The sequence below is a fragment of the Salvia splendens genome, chromosome 10 (genome assembly GCF_004379255.2).
Source record: "Salvia splendens isolate huo1 chromosome 10, SspV2, whole genome shotgun sequence".
Taxonomy (NCBI): domain Eukaryota; kingdom Viridiplantae; phylum Streptophyta; class Magnoliopsida; order Lamiales; family Lamiaceae; genus Salvia; species Salvia splendens.
In genome coordinates this window covers 1,532,590-1,553,673 of record NC_056041.1, presented here as the reverse complement: position 1 = coordinate 1,553,673, position 21,084 = coordinate 1,532,590, and the positions used below count along the sequence as shown (strand labels likewise).

At 41.9% G+C, this 21,084-nt stretch overlaps 2 protein-coding genes, 1 long non-coding RNA gene and 1 pseudogene across 6 annotated transcripts; 2 read left to right on the top strand and 2 right to left on the bottom strand.

The window, feature by feature from the left end:
- Positions 1-1,768: 1,768 nt before the first annotated feature.
- On the bottom strand, positions 1,769-10,146 carry LOC121751765 (annotated as a pseudogene).
- Positions 10,147-10,751: 605 nt separating this feature from the next.
- On the top strand, positions 10,752-16,381 carry LOC121751294 (RNA-dependent RNA polymerase 6-like). Of its 2 annotated transcripts, none has more exons than XM_042146009.1 (3): positions 10,752-10,901; positions 12,130-14,882; positions 15,229-16,381. In XM_042146009.1, exons 2-3 carry the CDS (start codon positions 12,165-12,167, stop codon positions 16,102-16,104), a joined length of 3,594 nt encoding a protein of 1,197 aa, XP_042001943.1. In that variant the 5' UTR covers positions 10,752-10,901; positions 12,130-12,164; the 3' UTR covers positions 16,105-16,381. The 2 variants fall into 2 exon arrangements, with proteins under 2 accessions (XP_042001943.1, XP_042001944.1); XM_042146010.1 differs by lacking the exon at positions 10,752-10,901 and adding an exon at positions 11,073-11,465.
- Positions 16,382-16,680: 299 nt separating this feature from the next.
- On the top strand, positions 16,681-18,501 carry LOC121751296. Of its 2 annotated transcripts, none has more exons than XR_006040052.1 (3): positions 16,681-17,086; positions 17,259-17,482; positions 18,367-18,501. It is a non-coding gene; the product is annotated as an uncharacterized LOC121751296 (long non-coding RNA). The 2 variants fall into 2 exon arrangements; XR_006040051.1 differs by having other exon boundaries at positions 16,681-17,131.
- On the bottom strand, positions 17,843-19,807 carry LOC121751295 (ethylene-responsive transcription factor SHINE 2-like). 2 transcript variants are annotated; one of them, XM_042146013.1, is made up of 3 exons: positions 19,240-19,807; positions 18,319-18,845; positions 17,843-18,168 (listed from the first exon to the last, which is right to left on the bottom strand). In XM_042146013.1, exons 1-2 carry the CDS (start codon positions 19,512-19,514, stop codon positions 18,326-18,328), a joined length of 795 nt encoding a protein of 264 aa, XP_042001947.1. In that variant the 5' UTR covers positions 19,515-19,807; the 3' UTR covers positions 17,843-18,168; positions 18,319-18,325. The 2 variants fall into 2 exon arrangements, with proteins under 2 accessions (XP_042001947.1, XP_042001946.1); XM_042146012.1 differs by lacking the exon at positions 17,843-18,168 and having other exon boundaries at positions 18,183-18,845; positions 19,240-19,801.
- Between the last annotated feature and the right edge of the window lie 1,277 nt (positions 19,808-21,084).

Sequence of the window (21,084 nt, the reverse complement as noted above, 5' to 3'; positions counted from 1 at the left end):
ACACACGTTTCTTGTTTCCCCTAAGGGTTTAATAAGCTTAGGGGCTAGGGTATAGTACGTACGCATTAATAACAAATTATAAAACGATACGAATAATTCACCAAATTGTCACGAGTAATGGATGTTATTAACTATATAATGCACAATATGTGAACTGCAATGCATACGAATAAGATGTACCATGTTATGATGTTTGACACACGTTTCTTGTTTCCCCTAAGGGTTTAATAAGCTTAGGGGCTAGGGTATAGTACGTAGACATTACTAACAAATTGTTGTTATTGGAATATACGTATGTGCATTATTTGGTTTAGGTAGTGCATTATGTAGCTGTTAATTGTCATTATCTCAGTATATTATGCATTATTAGAGGTATTGTGTATATGGGTTAATCAACGGATTGAAGATTACATACGTGCATTTAGTAATGTCTACGTACTATACCCTAGCCACTAAGCTTATTAAACCCTTAGGGGAAACAAGAAACGTGTGTCAAACATCATAACATGGTACATCTTATTCGTATGCATTGCAGTTCACATATTGTGCATTATATAGTTAATAACATCCATTACTCGTGACAATTTGGTGAATTATTCGTATCGTTTTATAATTTGTTATTAATGCGTACGTACTATACCCTAGCCCCTAAGCTTATTAAACCCTTAGGGGAAACAAGAAACGTGTGTCAAACATCATAACACAGCACATCTTGTTCGTATGCATTGCAGTTCACAAATTGTGCATTATATAGTCAATTATATCCATTACTCGTTACCATGTGAAGATTACATACATGTCTACGTACTATACCCTATCCCCTAAGCTTATTAAACCCTTAGGGGAAACAAGAAACGTGTGTCAAACATCATAACACAACACATCTTGTTCGTATGCATTGCAGTTAAGATATTGTGCATTATATAGGCAATTATATGCATTACTCGTGACCATGTGGTGCATTATTCGTAGCGGTTTTCAGCCATTATTAGATTACTATTGTACCCTCATAATGCACAAAATAGGACAAATAATGCAACACGGGATTAATTACCCAATGTTGATCTTGACCGTCCATTTCTCTAATCTAATGGCTGATATTAAGAAGGAAAAAGGAGGAAATATAGGAAAAGGAAATGAATACATCCATATATATATATATATATATATATATGCATATGCATATTAAAAATTTTATAAATTGGAGTAACTATGATGTAATAAATATTTGTATATTTCATTTTTATATATGAAATACTTTAAAATATCATGTAATTAAATATTATATATGAACATATATTAATATACTTGAAATTGTAAAGAAAGCAGGTATAATATCTAATTATGCGTCTTGTGGCATGATATTTTACACTCCCTCCGCCCATTACATTTGAGACGTTTCTTTTGGAACGAATATATAAAATGTAGCAAACATTTTCTACTATTCTCGCAATGGTCCGTCTATCTTGCGTGTAGTTTAGCTTGTGACATGAATAATACGAATGTGAAAAGAAGTTGTGGAACTAATATTACATTTTGTTGATGCAGCATTCAGTATATTCTGTCACAAATTGACATGTCTATTCAGTTTGGGGAAGATGCAGATGTAAAGGTTAAGGATTTTGATGCAGATGTAAAGGTTAAGGATTTTGATGCAGAAGACGGCGACTGAACAAGTATTTTGAATTCAACCAAGAACAATGTTTACATTTGTTTTGCCAATTAAGATTCGTGTTTAAAAGCACCAATGTCTCTTTTATAATCATAATCAGAAGCTTTGCATGAAATTTTTTATCTGGTTTTGGAGCAAAACAGCAGCATCTGAGTTCGGATTCCATATCTGAAAAACGTTGCTTTTCTTCCTCGGCCTCATGTAAAAGCACGTTTTTCACACCTTTCTTCTTCAGAAAATCCACATACATAATGATGTAGCCGCGAATTTCTGATGTTTGTAAATGTTGGTAGAGAATAAAGATCACGACACAATGAATTTACGTGGTTCGATTTACTGAAGTAAATCTACGTCCACGGGAAGAAAAGAGGGCAGAGTTGTATTGCTTGATCTGGGATTACAGCTTACAATACACACTTGCTATATAATCTATTCTGTCTCTAGAGAACGAAAGAGTGAGAGTCCTCCTCTGTCAGATCTAAGTTCTATTTATATATTGAACTGAGATTGTGGCTTGCATCACCACCCTAAGTCGTGGAGGTCATGGAGGTCATGAGATCCTGCATGGCCACTAACTAGGCAGTGGCTTACATCATCAGTAATTATGTCGTGGATGTCGTGGAGGTCATGAGATCCTGCGTGGCCACTAACTAGGCAGTGGCTTACATCATCAGTAATTATGTCGTGGATGTCGTGGAGGTCATGCATGAGTCCGCTATCTCCCAGTTCGGTCGAATACTGAGACCGAACTGCTGAATTATGGCCGAGCAGCTTTTGCCGATCTGAGAGTAGAGCTTGATGCCGACCTGAGAGCAGAGTTTGATTGGTTGGCTTTTACCGAGCTGTAGGCTGGGGCCGAACTCTTTGGTTATGCCGAACTGAACTCTGATACTCTTTAGTCATGCCGAACTGATACTCTTTCTTGGGCTTTAGGCTGATGGGCTTTACTGCTGTTGGGCTTGTTGAGTACGTACCCCATCATTACCCCCCCCGGAAAGCGAAGTGAACTCTTCTTTGACTGGACTTGGTTTGCGTCCTAATTTGGCGAGTTTTATCGCTGGGATCGAACTTTCCGTTGTCCTAATTTGGGGATCGGACTTTCCCTTGTCCTAATTCGGCGAGCTTTATCGCGTGGATCGGACTTTCCCTTGTCTTAATTCAGGCAAGTTTTATCGCGTGAATCAGACTTTCGTTGCAGTTCGTTTCAGACGAAGTGCTTGATTCTTAAGCTGAATTGTGGTCTTGTATCCTCTTTAGAAGCTTGGACTTCACAATCGTTGGCTTATTGCAGCTCGTTTCAGACGAACTGCTTGTTTAAGCTGAATTGTGGTCTTGTATCCTCTTTAGAAGCTTTGACTCACAATCGTTAGCTTATATATGTTCTAAAAAGGGGATCAGCCTTTGAAGAACAAGATACCTCAGTAACATTTGTAAGAGACGACACGCACATAGACAGACACAACGCACATAGACAGACACAACGCACATAGACAAACGAAGACCAAGCAAACCAAAGAAAGCACATTGACCGAACAGGACTCAAGACTGACTGACCGGACTGTCTCTTACAAATGGAACTTTTTGAGGTTGGAAATGTGCCATGTTCGGGGTACCTGTTCTCCTGACATGTGAGCCAATTTGTAAGACCCTTTGCCGAGGACTTCTGACACCCGATACGGACCTTCCCATGTGGGTTCGAGCTTGCCCAGCTTTTCTGCTCGGCTTACTTCGTTGTTTCTCAAGACGAGATCTCCCACTTGAAATTGCAGCTTCTTCACCCTTTGGTTGTAATACCGGGCTACTTGCTCCTTGTACTTGGCTGCTTTTATGCATGCCAAGTCTCTTCTTTCTTCGGTAAGATCTAGCTCGGCTCTCAGTCCGTCGTCATTCATTTCTGCCGAGAAATTTAGAGTTCGGGGACTGGGTATGCCGATCTCCACCGGAATCACGGCTTCAGTGCCGTACACAAGACTGTACGGAGTTTCACCGTTGGAGGTTGTGGGTGTAGTTCGGTAGGACCATAGGACTTGAGGGAGATTTTCTACCCATTGTCCTTTGGCTTGTTCTAACCGAGCTTTTAACCCTTTCACCAGGATACGATTTGTTACCTCCGTTTGTCCGTTTGCTTGTGGATGAGAGACCGAAGTGAACCGTTGTTGAATATTCAGCTCTTGGCACCAATTCTTGAACGTCTTGTCGGTGAACTGAGTCCCGTTATCCGAGATGAGGATGTGGGGTATGCCGAATCGGCACACTATGTTCTTCCAGACGAAATCCAATGCCTTCGAGCTCGTTATCGTAGCTAATGGTTCAGCTTCCACCCACTTCGTAAAGTAGTCCACGGCAACGATAAGGAATTTCATTTGCCGAGGAGCTTGTGGTAGTGGTCCTACTATGTCTATACCCCATTGCATAAAAGGCCAAGGGCTTTGCATAGTGGATAGATCGGTCTGCGGCATCCTTGGGATATTTGCATGGATTTGGCACTTCGGGCATGTCTTGACGAGCTGCACTGCTTCTTGTACCAAGGTTGGCCAATAATATCCCCATCTTAGAACTTTTTTAGCTAAAGCTCTAGCTCCGATGTGGCTACCGTACGATCCTTCATGAACTTCTCTGAGGATGTAGTCCGTCTCTTCTGGTCCTACGCACCGCAATAATGGCTGGAGGTAAGACTTTCTAAAGAGGACTCCTTCATGAAGTTCGTACCGAAGTGCTCGGCATGTGATCTTCCGAGCTTCTCTCTTATCCTCGGGCAATTGTCCTTGATCTAGATACTGTAAGATTGGCGTCATCCAGTTCGGCGAGCTGGTTACTGAATGTACCTCAGCTTCGTCAATGCTTCGATGCATCAATTCCTCCACCTTTGAGCTTGGACATGCGGCTAACTTACTTAAAGTATCTGCTCGGCTGTTTCCTGCTCTGGGAATGCGGACTATCCGAAAATAAGAGAAACTTCGGCTAATGCTTTGCGCTTTGTCTAAATATTTCCTCATCCTCTCATCTCGGGCTTCACTTGTACCCAACATGTGATTCACTATGATTTGTGAATCACAATGGATTTTGAGAGACTTGATACATAGACTTTGCGCTAGCTGGAGTCCGGCAAGGAGGGCTTCGTATTCGGCTTCGTTATTAGTGGTTGGGAATGAGAACCGAAGTGAATAGGTTACCTCGTGTCCATCGGGAGCGATAAGCAGAATACCAGCTCTACTTCCCGTTTTATTCGAAGCTCCATCTACGAATCCGCTCCAGCAGTCCGGCGGCTCTTCTTCGGATTCCAAGGGCTGTGCTAGTTCGGCATTGGCAGAATTTTTCTGTTCGGCGATGACAGGGATTGCTTGATCGAACTTGGCCTCTGCAAGAAAATCTGCCAAGGCTTGTCCCTTGATGGCTTTCCGAGGTAGGTACTCGATTGAGTGTTCTCCCAGCTCTATGGCCCATTTGGCGATTCTGCCTGATGCTTCTGGCTTGGTCAAAACTTGCCGAAGAGGCAGATCGGTTAAGACGCATACCTTGTGAGCATAGAAGTATGGCCGCAGTCTCCTTGCTGCATTCACTAATGCCAGAGCAATTTTTTCCAGAGGTTGATACCTTGTTTCTGGACCTCTTAATGCTCGGCTTGTAAAGTAGATGGGAAACTGCTTTAGGCCTTCTTCTCGTACAAGCACCGCACTAATGGTTTGATCGGATGCCGCTAAGTATAAGAAAATCACTTCGGCATCTGTTGGAGCAGAGAGAATTGGAAGCTCGGCTAAATAACTTTTGAGCTCGTCAAAAGCCTTTTTCTGCTCGGCTCCCCACTCAAACTTTGGTGCCTTTTTTAACACTTTGAAGAACGGCAGTTGCTTTTCGGCTGCTTGGGAAAGGAATCTATTCAATGCGGCTAGACATCCAGTTAGTCTTTGCACATCGTGTATGGACTTCGGCATCGCCATGTTCTGAATAACTTGAACTTTTGAAGGGTTTGCCTTGAGTCCGTCCTTTGAAACCCAACAACCCAGAAATTTTCCCGAATCTACCAAAAAGGTACATTTTTGGGGGTTGAGTTTGAGGTTGGCTTTTCGGAGCACGTCGAGAGTGGATTTGAGGTTGTCTTCGTACTCCGAAGTGTTTTTGCTTTTGACAACTATGTCGTCGACATACACTTCAACCTGTTTTCCGATTAGGTGCCGAAAAAGCTTGTCTACCATCCTTTGATAAGTGGCTCCGGCATTCTTTAAACCGAATGGCATCTTTTTATAAGCGAAAATGCCGAAATCGGTAACGAAAGCTGTTTTCGGAGCGTCACTCTCATCCATCAACACTTGGTGATATCCTTTGTATAAATCAAGAAAACAGAAAATTTCGAAGCCGATCAAAGCTTCTACTTTTTTATCTATATTCGGAAGGGGATAGCAATCTTTAGGACAGTGCTTGTTTAGATCGGTAAAATCTATGCACATCCGCCATCCTCCTCCTTTTTTCTTGACCATCACAGGATTGGCCACCCAAGAAGGATATTTCACCTCGAATAGTACATCCGCTTTTAGTAATTGGCGGACTTCGTCATGAATGACTTGGCTTCTTTCTGCCGCAAAGAGTCTTTGCTTCTGTTTTACTGGCCGGATTGAAGGATCAATATTTAACCGATGAGTGATTACCTCGGGGGGCACTCCGGTCATGTCCAACGAAGACCATGCAAAGACATCTTTGTACTCCTTGAGGAGCTGAATGGTCTTTTTTTCGGAGTAGAGGCGTTCCTGCGAAGCCGATCTTGACCGTTCTGGATGGATCGTCTTCGCATAACCGAACGGTCATTGAGTTCGGCTCTGAAGTGACTTCGGTCATCTCGCTTGCCTGTGACTCCGGTTGCTGTGATTGCTATGCTTGATGGTGCCGAACTGATTGCTCGGCACTTTTAAGCGCAATCTGCAGACATTCTTTTGCTCTCTTTTGATCACCTCGGATGACCGCTATCCCACCTTTAGTGGGGATCTTGATGGTGAGGTGATAAGTAGAGCAAACGGCCCGAACTGTGTTGAGCCAGTCTCTCCCCAGGATGATGTTGTACGGGGACCGAGCTCTTACCACAAAGAACTCGATCATCGTATTGGAGCTTGTAGGCGCTTTCCCCACCGTGATCGGAAGGCTGATAATACCTTCAGGGCGGGTGTCCTCCTGGGCGAAACTTTTCAGAGGAAGTGGAGCCGGACTGAGCCGAGCTGGATCCACTTCCATTTTATCAAAACATTCTTTAAAAAGAACGCTGACTGACGCTCCTGTATCCACAAATACTCTGTGGATCAGTTTGTTTGCCACTCCGGCTTGAATGACAATAGCGTCTTGGTGAGGAGAGATGGCTGGGACGGGATCGGCATCTGAAAATGTAATCACTTCGTCTTTCTTCAGCCTTTTATGTGTCGGCTCCTCTTGATTGGAACCTCTGCGTTCTGCTTTTAGGGACGACTTAGTCTTCCCGGCAGGGAGAGCATCAATAGTCTGGATTACTCCATCATATTGCGGCTCGTCGTCGTCTTCGGGATCTTCACGCCTTTTCGGATCCTGAGGATTGCAGTTCGCACCTCTCTGCTTTTTGTTCTTTTTCGGCTGCTTGCTTTGGTATTTTTTTAACGTTCCTGTTTTCACAAGAACATCAATACCTGCAGCCAAATTTCGGCACTCCTCGGTATCATGACCGTGGGCTTGATGGAAGGAGCAATATTGATCCTGAGGTCGCCGCGCGGCTGATTTCGTCATCCGCTTTGGTTTTTCGAACATATCGGAATGTAGTTCGAAAATTTCCGTTCTTGACTTGTTTAATGGTACGAACTGAGCGGGCGGCTTCTCAGGATTGAGCCGTGGCCCCAATCTGCCTTGTACCGGTGCCCTTTGAATTCTTTCAAAAGGAGTTCGGCGAGGAAGCACCTGGCCGCTTTGATCGGGCTTCTTTTTCTCTTCTTGGGATGAGCTGTCTAAAGACCGTTTTCGACGGTCTGCCTCATCCGCACGGGAAAACTGGTCCGCAATGTCCCACATTTCTTGAGCTGTTTGCGGGCCGCACTCCACGAGCTTTCTGTAGAGAGCTCCGGGCAGGATTCCATTTTGGAATGCCGAAATGACAAGTAGATCATTGAGATTATCTACTTGTAGGCATTCCCTGTGGAATCTCGTCAGGAAGTCGCTGATCTTTTCGTCGCGACCTTGACGTATAGAAAGCAGCTGAGCCGAGGTAATTCGGGCTTCCGCTTTCTGAAAGAACCTCCTATGGAAAGCATCCATTAGATCTCGGTAGGATCGAATGCTGTCTTGAGGAAGGCTGTCGAACCACCTTCTGGCGTTCCCGATGAGCAGCTCGGGGAACAGCTTGCACATATGGACCTCATTGAGACCCTGGTTCGCCATATTATATTGATAGCATCCCAAGAAGTCATGAGGATCCACTAGCCCGTCATAAGTCATTGACGGTGTCCGGTAGTTCCGCGGCAAAGGAGTTCGGATGATATCGTCCGAGAACGGAGTCTTTAATGCTCCGTACATGGCGAACCCGACATCTCTTCGGTACGGAGGAGAAGGAGTTCTCCTGTGATTCCGGTGCCGAGGAGAAACAGGAACATGTCGGGGTTGAGGATTCTTCTTCCTGGAGGACACGGCACTACTGCGGTAGTGACTTTCATGTCTGGATGAGGAAGGAGAATCTACCGTTTTCGTCTTCGGCTGTTGGCTCTTTTGCAGGAAAGCTAAGAACTCCTCCTGCTTCTCAGCCAAGAACAACTTGACAGCCTCATTCAAATCAGGCTGCTGGGAAGACTCGGTATGTGGACCTTTTGAGCGGCTTGTTCCTTCACCGTGAGAACTGGAGACAGACTTCTCACGAGGCTGCTTTCCAGGCCTATGGGCTGCTGGATTAGCTTCCTCATGGTCATCACGGACGGAGGCACGGGAGTTATGTGATCTGGCATGCATTTTTTTGTGGTGAAAAAAGGGTCAAAAATTCGCTTTATCACAGATTTGGTTCTCTGTTTCCCACAGACGGCGCCAGTGATGTAGCCGCGAATTTCTGATGTTTGTAAATGTTGGTAGAGAATAAAGATCACGACACAATGAATTTACGTGGTTCGATTTACTGAAGTAAATCTACGTCCACGGGAAGAAAAGAGGGCAGAGTTGTATTGCTTGATCTGGGATTACAGCTTACAATACACACTTGCTATATAATCTATTCTGTCTCTAGAGAACGAAAGAGTGAGAGTCCTCCTCTGTCAGATCTAAGTTCTATTTATATATTGAACTGAGATTGTGGCTTGCATCACCACCCTAAGTCGTGGAGGTCATGGAGGTCATGAGATCCTGCATGGCCACTAACTAGGCAGTGGCTTACATCATCAGTAATTATGTCGTGGATGTCGTGGAGGTCATGAGATCCTGCGTGGCCACTAACTAGGCAGTGGCTTACATCATCAGTAATTATGTCGTGGATGTCGTGGAGGTCATGCATGAGTCCGCTATCTCCCAGTTCGGTCGAATACTGAGACCGAACTGCTGAATTATGGCCGAGCAGCTTTTGCCGATCTGAGAGTAGAGCTTGATGCCGACCTGAGAGCAGAGTTTGATTGGTTGGCTTTTACCGAGCTGTAGGCTGGGGCCGAACTCTTTGGTTATGCCGAACTGAACTCTGATACTCTTTAGTCATGCCGAACTGATACTCTTTCTTGGGCTTTAGGCTGATGGGCTTTACTGCTGTTGGGCTTGTTGAGTACGTACCCCATCACATAACTCCCTTCTCTTTCAAAAAATCCATTCCGGCAACGAACACTGCTGTCGCCGGAAACAACCCCCACTCCACCTCTGCCTTCTCGAAATTGCAACTTTGAAAATCCCGATCCGCCCTGTCTGGCAAGCTTAGCTTCCAAAACATGTCGTTCATCTTGACCTCTTCCACTGAGCCTGCTTCGGCCTCCAGCTCTGTCCTCGCCTCGCTGCCAAAATACGGGTGGATCGGTATAATCCCTTTGATTGAAATCTTGGTATTTTTTTCTCCAACGAATTTTATGGCGACGTGGTGGGCAATGTTGCCGCCAGCACTGTCGCTGGCAAGGAAAACACGGGATAGGTCGGCAGCGTCAAGCCACGGCTCGATGCCTGAGCATACCCACTGGGGCGGCTGGGAGCTTGTTTTCGGGGGCGAGGCGGTAGTCGACAGAGAGGATGATGGCTTCGGCAGCGGCCGAGAGGTTTTCAAGGAAGATGTGGTAGCCGAGCCAGGTGGTGGAGCCGATGCAAAAGCCGCCGCCGTGGAAGTAGAGGAGCACCGGGAGCGGTGACGGCGACGCAGCAGCAGAGGGGAGGAAGACTCTGGCGGTGATGGGCTTAGAGGGGTCGATGGTGACATCCTTGGAGGTGGCGGAGCAGGCGGCGGCTCGGTGGGCAGTGCGGACGACGGTGCCGTCGGAGAAGACTTGGAGGAAGCCTAGCGCCTCGACGATTAGGGACATTTTAAGGGGGATTTAGTTAAGATGATTTTAAGTAATGGACCATATATTCCACTAACTTTATATCACTCACATTTAATTACTATATAAAAGTATACTCTACCAAATCCCCTGCCAAATCAAAACTTCCTTTCTATTGGACGGAGAAAAATTTTCTCCAATATCAAAAATCATGGTAGTGACCACCTCGTATTATAATAAAGAATTGGTAAAATTTGAGATTAATCAAAAGAATATATGGTCTATGGAGAATGAAGCTTATTTCGTTTGAGAGTGTAACTTACGACAAAATAAAAGAAGACTATAATAACTATAGATAGATTAAAATGAAAAATATGATTATATAGAAGCTGTTTTGTTTGTAAGATTGTAGTATTTAATAGTATGTATTATGCATAGTTTTTAATTAAATTATTTATTTAATTAACTCATTTAATGAAATTTATTTAAATTTCGTGCTTTTTAAAAAGAAAAGTATAATTTGTGCTTATGCAAGGACAAATAGTTCCCGCGTCAATCACATCGCTGTCACATAAACAGTAAAAAGGTGATTGGCACTTATAATTTACTAGAAAAAGAAAAGAAAAGAAAAGAAAAGAAAAGAAAAAAACTTTTCAGAAACTTCTCCCAAACTTCACTGAAGACTTCATTTTTAAGATACTCCTGGTTGATTTCCCTCTCTCACTCCTCACTCATTCCCCAGTTAATTGGCGCACACTGTGAGAAAACTGTGCTGATCGGCTAGCTTGTGCGTTAGGGTAAGTGAGCTCAATCCAAATCGCCAAATTGTGAGTTTAGTGTTTTTGTTGGGTGATTTGATGATATGCAGCAATTGATCGATCGATCGAGACAATGAGCTTGCTTCAATGCTAGCTAGTGGTTTATTTTTAATTTATTTTTGTTATGCTTTTACGGTATGGGCATTCTCAGTCATGGAGTATTCGTAAAAATTAAATGATGTTCGGTGCAATTGGTGGATGGCTTTAGTTTGAGTAGTAAATGAATTGTTGCTTTATTTGGCGATTGACTTGAAAAGTCTGTTTGGGTGTGTATTTCTTCTTTTGATGATTATGCTTTGCCAAGAATGTCTCGTCTTTCTTTTTATTTTTTTCCCGAAATTTGAAAACTGACGTATACATAATAACATAAATGTGGCTATTTTATTGGTTTGTTTGTTAATGTATCAGTTTATGTGCATTCTATCTTTCATTGAAGAGAAACGTTTCAGTCTCTTTTGTGTTTCTCGTCCCGTTTCAGTGATTGGAAGGATTAGTGGTATCAGTGATTGGTTTGGTGGAGTTGGCTCTAAGCTCGTTCAGTAGGTTTGGGCCTTTCCTGTGTTGTCTTATGCCGTGTAGGTCATGTTTACTTGACGCGTAATGTGACTCATGTTTGAAACGGTTTGGTGATGTTGATTGTATCTGTGAATGAAACAATGGTTTATTTGAATGAATTTTGAGTGATGATTTGTTTTAAGGAGGACTTTGAAATCCTTGTTTGCTTCTGAAATTTGCTGGTAAGAAGGTTGATTGTTTATGTGTGCTTTCTTTCTATTTTAGGGGTTTTATTTCGGAATCTGGATATGTTTGTCAGAGGACATTTAATTTAACTAATTTACTCAAACTATGTGAGGCTCGCTACAAATATGGGTACTTGTTTTATGGGGAAGGTGGCAGATTCTTGACTGTTCTGGACTACAGATCAATTGAATTTGGATAGATACAGAGACTCATAGCCGTCCAAGTGTATCTGTTTGTATGTAATCGTGTATGTTGTTTCCTATTTTAAGGGTTTTCCTGTCAGCCTTTCCCTTCTCCAGTTGCTTTTTACATCTCTGGAATACTTGTGATGTGCATACTCAATTGATTATCACAGATCGTGTTATCTCCGTAACTGTTTTTCTCGATGCTAATTCACATTGCAGCTATTCATATTTTTAGGCTCTACATCCATGTCGTTTGATGATGAATGTTGTAATTCCTGCAGATTTTGTGCTACGCCTGACTATTACATAAAAGACAATGGAAAAGGTGGGTGATAAAGACATGTGTATCACTCAAATTAGCCTTGGAGGGCAAGAGAGTAATGTCACAGCTAAGATGCTTTCGGACTACCTTGAAGATAATGTTGGACTTGTCTGGAGGTGTCGAGTCAAGACTTCCTCAACTCCCCAGGACTCGTATCCAAGTTACGAGATTGATACTGAGAGGGTGCAAAGAAAAATTGAATACGAGAAGGTTGAGCCTCATGCTTTTGTGCATTTTGCAGCTGCACATTCGCCAGCATTGGCAATGAAATTATCAGGTTCTGGAGACCTTAGATTGGGCAGAAATACTTTGAAGGTTAGTATGGGCCCACAAAATCCTTTCCGTTTGAGAGAGAGGAGAAGAACTACAGCGCCCTATAAGGTACCAAATGTCAGCATTGAGATTGGGGCTATGAAGAGCCGGGATGAGTTTCTTGTTGGTTGGAGGGGGCCTCGTACAGGTGTTGATTTTCTTGTTGATCCATTCAATGGGACGTGCCAGATTCTTTTTACAAAGGATACTGCATTCTCCCTGAGAGGTGAAGCCAGGCCAGCTGTAATAAAATGCAATTTCAAGATTGAATTCGTACCAAGGGAAATAAATGAAATCAAGCGCTACAAAGATTTTTCTTCCTTGGTAGTTTTATTTCAGCTGGCTTCATCACCTCAGCTCTACTATAGAACTGCAGATGATGACATTGAAGAATCAATGCCGTTTGATTTGTTGGATGATGATGATCCATGGATACGCACAACAGATTTTGTTCCCAGTGGGGCAATTGGTAGGTGTAACACTTACCGAATTTCTGCCCGACCTAGAAGTCTTAAACAACTTGAGAATGCATTGGGATATCTACAAAACTGCAGAGTGCCGATTGTGAATAGCAGTCCACAAGAGCGCTTCCGAGTGCAGGATGAGCCTGATTTTGGGGTGCCAATGTCAGATCCATTTTTTTGCTTTGAGTTCAAGGAAGGTCTGAATTTCAAGGTCATGTTTATGGTGAATGCTGTTATGCACAAAGGCATAATCAATCAACATCAGATGTCAAAGGAGTTCTTTGACCTGTTGAGAAGTCAATCAGAGGAGCTCAATTTGGTTGCCCTTAAGCACATGTATTCCTACAAGCGTCCCATTTATGATGCTTACAGGGCCTTGGATTCTGTGAGAAAATGGCTGATTAAAAATCCTAAACTCCTTCAGAGGCCAGAGCAGATGGATGATATTGTTGAAGTTAGAAGATTGGTCATAACTCCTTCGAAAGCCTATTGTCTCCCACCTGCGGTTGAACTGTCGAACAGAGTATTAAGAAACTACAAAAATATCTCTGATCGGTTCCTACGAGTAACTTTCATGGATGAAGCAATGCAGACCCTTAACAAAAATGTGCTCACGTACTACGCTGCTCAAATTGTTAGGGAAATCACCAAAAATCTCAACCCGCAAAGGACCACTATGTTCAAACGGGTGAGGGATATTTTAGACAATGGGTTCCATTTGTGTGGTCGAAGATACTCTTTTCTGGCCTTTTCCTCAAATCAACTAAGGGACCGTTCGGCCTGGTTCTTTGCTGAAGACAGCTACACTAGTGTTGACCTCATCAAAAAATGGATGGGGAAATTCACTGATCGCAATGTTGCGAAATGTGCAGCTAGAATGGGACAGTGTTTCTCTTCAACTTATGCTACAGTTGAAGTTCCTTTTGCACAAATTAACTCAAGGCTTCCTGACGTTGAGAGAAATGAGTATGTATTCTCTGATGGAATAGGCATGATATCTGCTGATCTTGCAAAAGAAGTTGCAGAAAAATTGCAGCTGAATACGAAACAACCCTGTGCTTATCAGATAAGGTATGCAGGCTTCAAAGGTGTTGTTGCATGTTGGCCTGCTAAAAACAATGGACCACGCTTGCAACTCCGTCCAAGTATGAAGAAATTCGACTCAACTCATACAACACTTGAGATTTGTTCTTGGACGCGATTCCAGCCTGGTTTTCTGAATCGTCAAATTGTCACCCTACTGTCTGCTTTAGAAGTCCACGATGAAAATTTTTGGAGGATGCAAGAATTAATGGTATCAAGACTTGATCGCATCCTCGAAGACCCAGACATGGCATTTGACGTGCTTACAGCTTCATGCACTGATCAAGGGAATACAGCAGCGTTAATGTTAGCTGCTGGCTTCAGGCCTCATAGTGAACCTCACCTACGAGGGATGCTGAATAGCATTAGGGTTTCCCAGCTTGGTGACCTTAGGGAGAAGTCCAGAATTTTCGTCCACTCCGGGAGGTGGTTGATGGGATGTTTAGATGAGCTTGGTGCTCTTGAATATGGTCAGTGCTTCATTCAGGTCTCAAAGCCATCTTTAGAAGATTGTTTTGCGAATCATGGATCAGAGTTTTCTGAGACCAAGAAAGACCTAGAAGTGATCATGGGCCTTGTAGTGATTGCTAAGAACCCGTGTCTGCACCCTGGAGATGTGCGGATTCTGGAAGCAGTTGATGTTCCTGGGCTCCACCATCTTTATGATTGTCTTGTCTTCCCTCAGAAGGGAGAGAGACCGCATACAAATGAAGCATCCGGGAGTGATCTGGATGGAGATCTCTATTTTGTTACGTGGGATGATACTCTTATTCCTCCGAGCAAGAGAAGCTGGACGCCAATGGACTATGAGCCTGGGGAAGTAAAGCGCAAGCCGCGCGAAGTGACGCACTCGGTAATTCACTTTCCTTTAAAAAATTTATACATGTACATATATTTGTATGATTTTATCTCCACCTAGGTAGGTAGTAATGGTTCTGCTGCAATGTGATGTATGCAAACAGTCTTTCTGTTCTGTGATGATATTATGATAGAGATGTATTATTTCATGAGGCAGACTTGGTTAGTTGTGTTCACATGCGAAATTCATTTGGTTTGTCTTAAATAATGTGGTGACTATTGATTGCTTGTTCAGTATCATTCTTCTTATTATTATTTCTTTACGTTGCAAAATCTGTAGAACCGAATACTTATTCCTGTGTTTTTAGAGGTATATGTTTTAAAATGATTTGCCTATGCAGGACATCATTGAGTTTTTCACGAAGAACATGGTGAACGAAAGTCTGGGTACCATCTGCAATGCTCACGTGGTTCATGCTGATCTAAGTGAGTATGGGGCATTGGATGAGAAGTGCATTAAGTTGGCTGAGCTTGCAGCCATTGCTGTTGACTTCCCCAAAACAGGAAAGATCGTGTCTATGCCTCCAGATCTGAGGCCACAGATGTATCCAGACTTCATGGGGAAAGAAGAGCTTCAGTCGTACAAATCAGCTAAGATCTTAGGCAAGCTCTACCGTAGAGCCAGAGATGCTTATGACCTAGATTACGAAGCTTCTTCCCAACTGACATACCCTGCAGAGCACATCTTCTATGATCAAGAACTTGAAGTTGCAGGTTCAAAAGATTTTATTGCTGATGCATGGAGCTGCAAGTGTTCTTATGATGGGCAGTTGATTGGCCTCTTAGGACAGTACAAAGTGAATAGTGAAGATGAGGTCGTCACTGGACACATATGGTCCATGCCCAAGTTCAGTAGTAAAAAACAAGGGGAGCTGAAGGAAAGACTGAAGCATGCCTATAGTGCCCTCAGGAAGGACTATAGAAAAATTTTTGAGTGCATGGGCCCTGAATTTGACCAGCTCCCCAGTCATGAGAAGAATGCTCTTTATGAGCGTAAGGCGTCTGCGTGGTATGAGGTTACATACCACGATAGTTGGGTGAAAAAGTCCAAGGAGGTTCAGGAGGTGGATGATTCCGGGAAGACAGTTTTGTTGAGCTTCGCTTGGATAGCGGCTGACTATCTTGCTCGGATGAAAATCAGGCGCAGAAAGATGGAAAGTGCAATCTCCAACAAGCCCATCGATTCTTTGGGCAGGTACCTGGCTGATAAAATCTGATTCAGGTTCTATTAGCATATCTCGACGTTCTTGTTTCTTAATCATATGGCTCTAAGGCCACTCTGCCGCTTATGGAAGTTAGTATCTGCCCTGCACAAAGCCCCACGGGCAAACTATCCTCCTCTACTGTTTTGCTTTTGTTTCTTCAAAGCTAGTTATTTGAAGTTGCTCTTGTTATATGGATTTGCCCAATACAATGGATTTGTAATATTTCTCAAGGCTTATGTTTATGATTCTGTCACTGGATTTTGATTATAACATGCACCTTGTTGGCTTATTACACGCTCTTAACCTTTCCAATATCTCGATTAATTGTAGAACAGGTGCTTTACATATGGTGTTTCTCATGAACGCACTACTGTTCCTCTATAATTCTGCCAAGCTCTTCAAAGAAACGGAAAAAGAAAAGTTTCTTTCAGTACTATTAGTATGTGTCGGTATCCTACTCTGTTACCTGTGCAGCTAACAGAGAGTGTACAGATGCACGGTGTGCATGGACAATCAATTGAAGAACCCATTTACTACCACTAAAGTATGTGAATGCACTTGTTGTTCCATCATCTGTTCCATCTACCCGTCTTGAATGTTCCTTACTAGTTGTCATCAACATTTAAGATCAAACTTCCAATCACTTTGAGTATGTGTCAGTTGGTGGGCAGTGGTTTGATTTATGATGTGTACACCAATATAAGTAGTCTCATGGACCATTTTCTCCTCACGGAATTTGAAATCCCTTAATTTTTTTCGACATTTTTGGCTTTTTAAATCTTTAAAGTCAACCTTGAGTCCTTGGCTGAGTGGGGCATGAACATTTTTTTTTCGGAAAAGTCTTTCCTGTCAACCCTCTTGCCTCATTGGAAGAGAAGACAGTGGATGTTGATGTTTCTTTCATCATGTGTGCTTGCATTTATATCTCTGTGTATTGTTTTCATGCTTTTTAGGCTGAATTCCTCTGGTTGTTGGACATGAACATGTGCCTCTGGTAAACAAAATTCGACCGTTCCTCCGGTTACTTTTACTGGATTTGGTGACTCTACTACCTTGGTTTCCCACAGTGAAATTAATTACTACTATTTTTGTCATTTTTTAAGGAATCTTGATAGTTTTTGCCCTGTTAAGACATGAACCTTGAGACAATACTAACTTGTTTGTAGATAGCTAAATGCTTGAAGTGAGCCTACCAGAACTTGTTTTGAAAGCTGAAGAGGCGAATCTGCTCATATCTGTTGCAATCGTGTGGATCAATGCAGAGATCCTAACAATGAGCTGCACATTCAAGAAGTCGAAGCAAGCTAGCTGCTGCACTGATGGCTCTGCCCTCAATGGGCCCTCCAGCATTCACTGCGCAATGATCGCTTCATTTGTAGCTCTGATTGAGGTTTTAAACACTTACTCACTTCCCTACAAAGCTACACACATTCATGCATTTTTTGCGTGTCTTTGTTCATGTAAAAAGGCTGTTGATCTGTTTCATCTGATGTGTGTGACTGATTAGATTGCAAATACATTTTACTAGAATTTTACGTGAGGAAATTAGGCTTAGATTATGAGTTTGAAGTTTTTGCAATAAACAAACTTATAATCCTTGATTTATTTGCTGGCAGCTGATTTGGAATAGTATCAGTTAGGCCAGAAAATTATTGTTCCTAAATGCTGTAACTTAAAACAACCTAAGCATGATCTTTTGCCTATTTCTATAAACAAATTTATATGCCTTGATTTGTAATCATAATTATTTTACTGTTTGACAATCTGAATTGCTTGATCAATATAATGATCATTCAACAAAACTCAATTCTTGAGTTCTCATGGTTTGATAAACAGTTACTGATTGTTAGAAATGTGCCTTTCTTTTTACTGATTAAGGTGGCTTCATTTCAGCGCTGTAAACATTTTCTTGTATTTGTTCGTCGCCACCTAACTCATCACATGACTACTTTGAAAAACCTCGATTTATCACGAGATTTCACATCAAAATCCCACATTTCTCGTCTGGTTTTACTTGAGCTCCACTGCAGTAGCATCAGCTCGTTTGCATCGGTTTCGTGGTTTAACACTCTGTTTCTGCCATGGAAGAGTATGTTTGTGACTTAGCACACTGTCTTATTTCAATATATCTTAGCCGCAAATTGAGATCTGATTTACACATCCTAAGTTGAACATATATGTGCATAAATTTGTCTTAAGAGATGATGATATTAGCAACATTGATACCCCAAGATTATTTGTCTTCGCCTTCATTTTGCTCATTTGAAAGTGCAGGTGTTGAGCCATTCCAATACAGCAGCTCTTCGACCATCTGCAACGCCACTCTGTTCTCCTCATCCATTGCGTCGCTGACCTCGTCGACCTCGGATGAAGTCGACCATGATGACTGGGACGAGGAGGAGCTCTGGCACGGCATCATCGTCTTCTTGAGCTCGACCTTCATCACCCACTGGCTGCCTGAGCCCCTCCCTGCCCGCTTCTGCCACACCCCGATGTTGGAGTTGTCGTTGTCGATCCTCAAACAGGTGATGGAAGGAGCCGGATTCTTGCAGCATTTCTTCAGCTTGGCTGCCAGCATCTCCGACAGTGTGGCCGCCTGAGACGTAGGCGCATTTGTGTTTTGCTCGGGGGTGTTGCTCGTGGCTGGAAAGTTTGTCTTGGCATTGTGGCCGTTCATCAAAATGGCTGCTTGATCATACGCCCTTGCTGCGGCCTCTGCTGTCTCGAAAGTCCCCAGCCATATCCTCTTCTTCCTACATACACACGAACAAGCAAGTACACAATGACGCAGTCATCTCATACACGCCTGAACACGTACATGATCATGTTTGTCAGAGAACAAGCACACTCGAACCCAAAAGGGCTAGTGCTCGTTAACGAACAATTACATGATCATGTTTGTCAGAAAAAGAAACACACATGAACCCGAAAGGGCTAGTGCTCGATAATGAACACATGCACGATCATATTAGTTCGCTAACAAGCACACTTGATCCCTAAAGGGCTAGTGCTCGTTAACGAACACTAAATGATCATGTTTGGTGTACGTGTTTGTTAACAAACACGAACATGCTCGTGTTTGTTAAATAACAAGTACACCAAGAAATCTCAAGAAACGATTGAGCTGTTGCTGTCACATGCCCTTACAGCAGAGGGTGGCGGATCTCTGACACCCACGAGCCCCATTGCCGCTGCCTGACACCTCTGAACTTGTTTGGTTGTACCATGATTCTCCCAGGTAGGTTGTTAATTACTGAGAGAGAGAAAGAGATGCATAAGTTGGGTAAGTGAAGATTGAGTATAAGGAGAGGGTGTTTAAATGGGAGGTGTCGGTGGTGGAAAGTGTAGGAAGAAAGTGGCAAAGTACTTAGTTTTTTTTTGTGGTTGCAATAAAGTCTTCCACCAAACCATGAGAGATTCATAACTACTTTGTTTTAATTACTCCAATGGTCTTGCAAGAACATGATCACTTCTCTTTCTTGCTACCTTTAGGTCTTTGAAAGAGAGTGTTGTGCTCCAGTAAATGACATGTCACCCTTTTTTTGAGGAGGGCCGGTCAGAAACAGATAGAGATGTGCTTTTAATGTGGGTAAATTAAATACGACAAATACCCCAAAAAAATCATGAAATTCGGCGTAATTCTAGTTTGTCCTGCAATTTTAAAATGACCATTAAATTTAAAGTTGTTCTCAATTATCTGATGGATGAAATTGTTAATTCTATCTGATGTAAAAGTCAAGAAATCATATGTAGATATAATTGGCAAGTGAGTTAAAGGATGTATGTTATATTCATGAACAAAATTGTGTCGTTCTATTATATTATTATACGTAGGCGAATGTAATTCTTTTATCATGAAACAAGAATGAGAATTTGATTAAATTTCAACTATGATTTTTCTCACAATTTACCTGATTTAATAGTGTTTGTTATAAGTTAGTATGAAACAAAATGAAATGGGGTTTTATAAGATTAAAAAATATTTAATTGAGCACGTCAAAGGGGTATTTTTTATCCTTTTGTGTGAGTTTCTTGTTGTGGTATGAGTCTATGGTGAAGGGAAATGATATAACCTAGATATTTCTGTAAAGACAATATCATTGATGTGCGTTTAATGAAATTGGACTTTCTTGAAAACCTAACTTGATGGGATAAAAAGTTGAGACTATACCATGTCCCTTTTTTATGTACTACCTATTGAAACTCAAATGACTTGATGGCTAATCCCAACATATTAGGTCAAATGCAAATGACTTCAAATAATACTACTACTAATTTTGTCTAAGCCATATTTTTCCGATTGAGTTTCAAGAATATATATCATATTTTTTATATAACGTGAAATTAGTTAATAGAAATTATATTTAGTACAAATAACACTCTTATTTTGGTTCAAGCCATATAGAAATAAGAAAATAATTCGGCATCTCTCTCTTTGCGTAAAACTTATACTCCTATAATGAACTGAAACTGAATTATTGCAACACGATTAGACTATGGTTTTCAAAATCATCCTATTACAATCATAGTATTAATTGATCTATTTTTGGAAAAATAATCTGATCTAATATTAGTACTGGAAAAGCTATCATAATTAGGATATACTATTATAATTTTAAAATACATTGAATCATAAATTTTAGTTGGTACACAATTCCAAATTACATATCTTACAGCTAGTCACATTGTACAGTAGTGCTCAAAATTTCTTTAGACATGAATGCTAACCATATTTATGCTTCTTCCAAGTTTCAACTCCTATGCTAATTAGTGTCCATTGCTATATAATGTTCCCTACACCTTACTTTGGATTTAGGTTAGGGTTTTGAAGAAAAATATCTTAGAACTCAAAGTTCAATTATTATCTCTCATTATTAAATGTGTGGTACTAATATTATTATATCGCCATTCAAGATTTGTGAGTTATTTAGAGCTGCTTTCTCCACAACCCTAATTAAAGTTTAATTAAACAATCATTCCCACAATTATCCT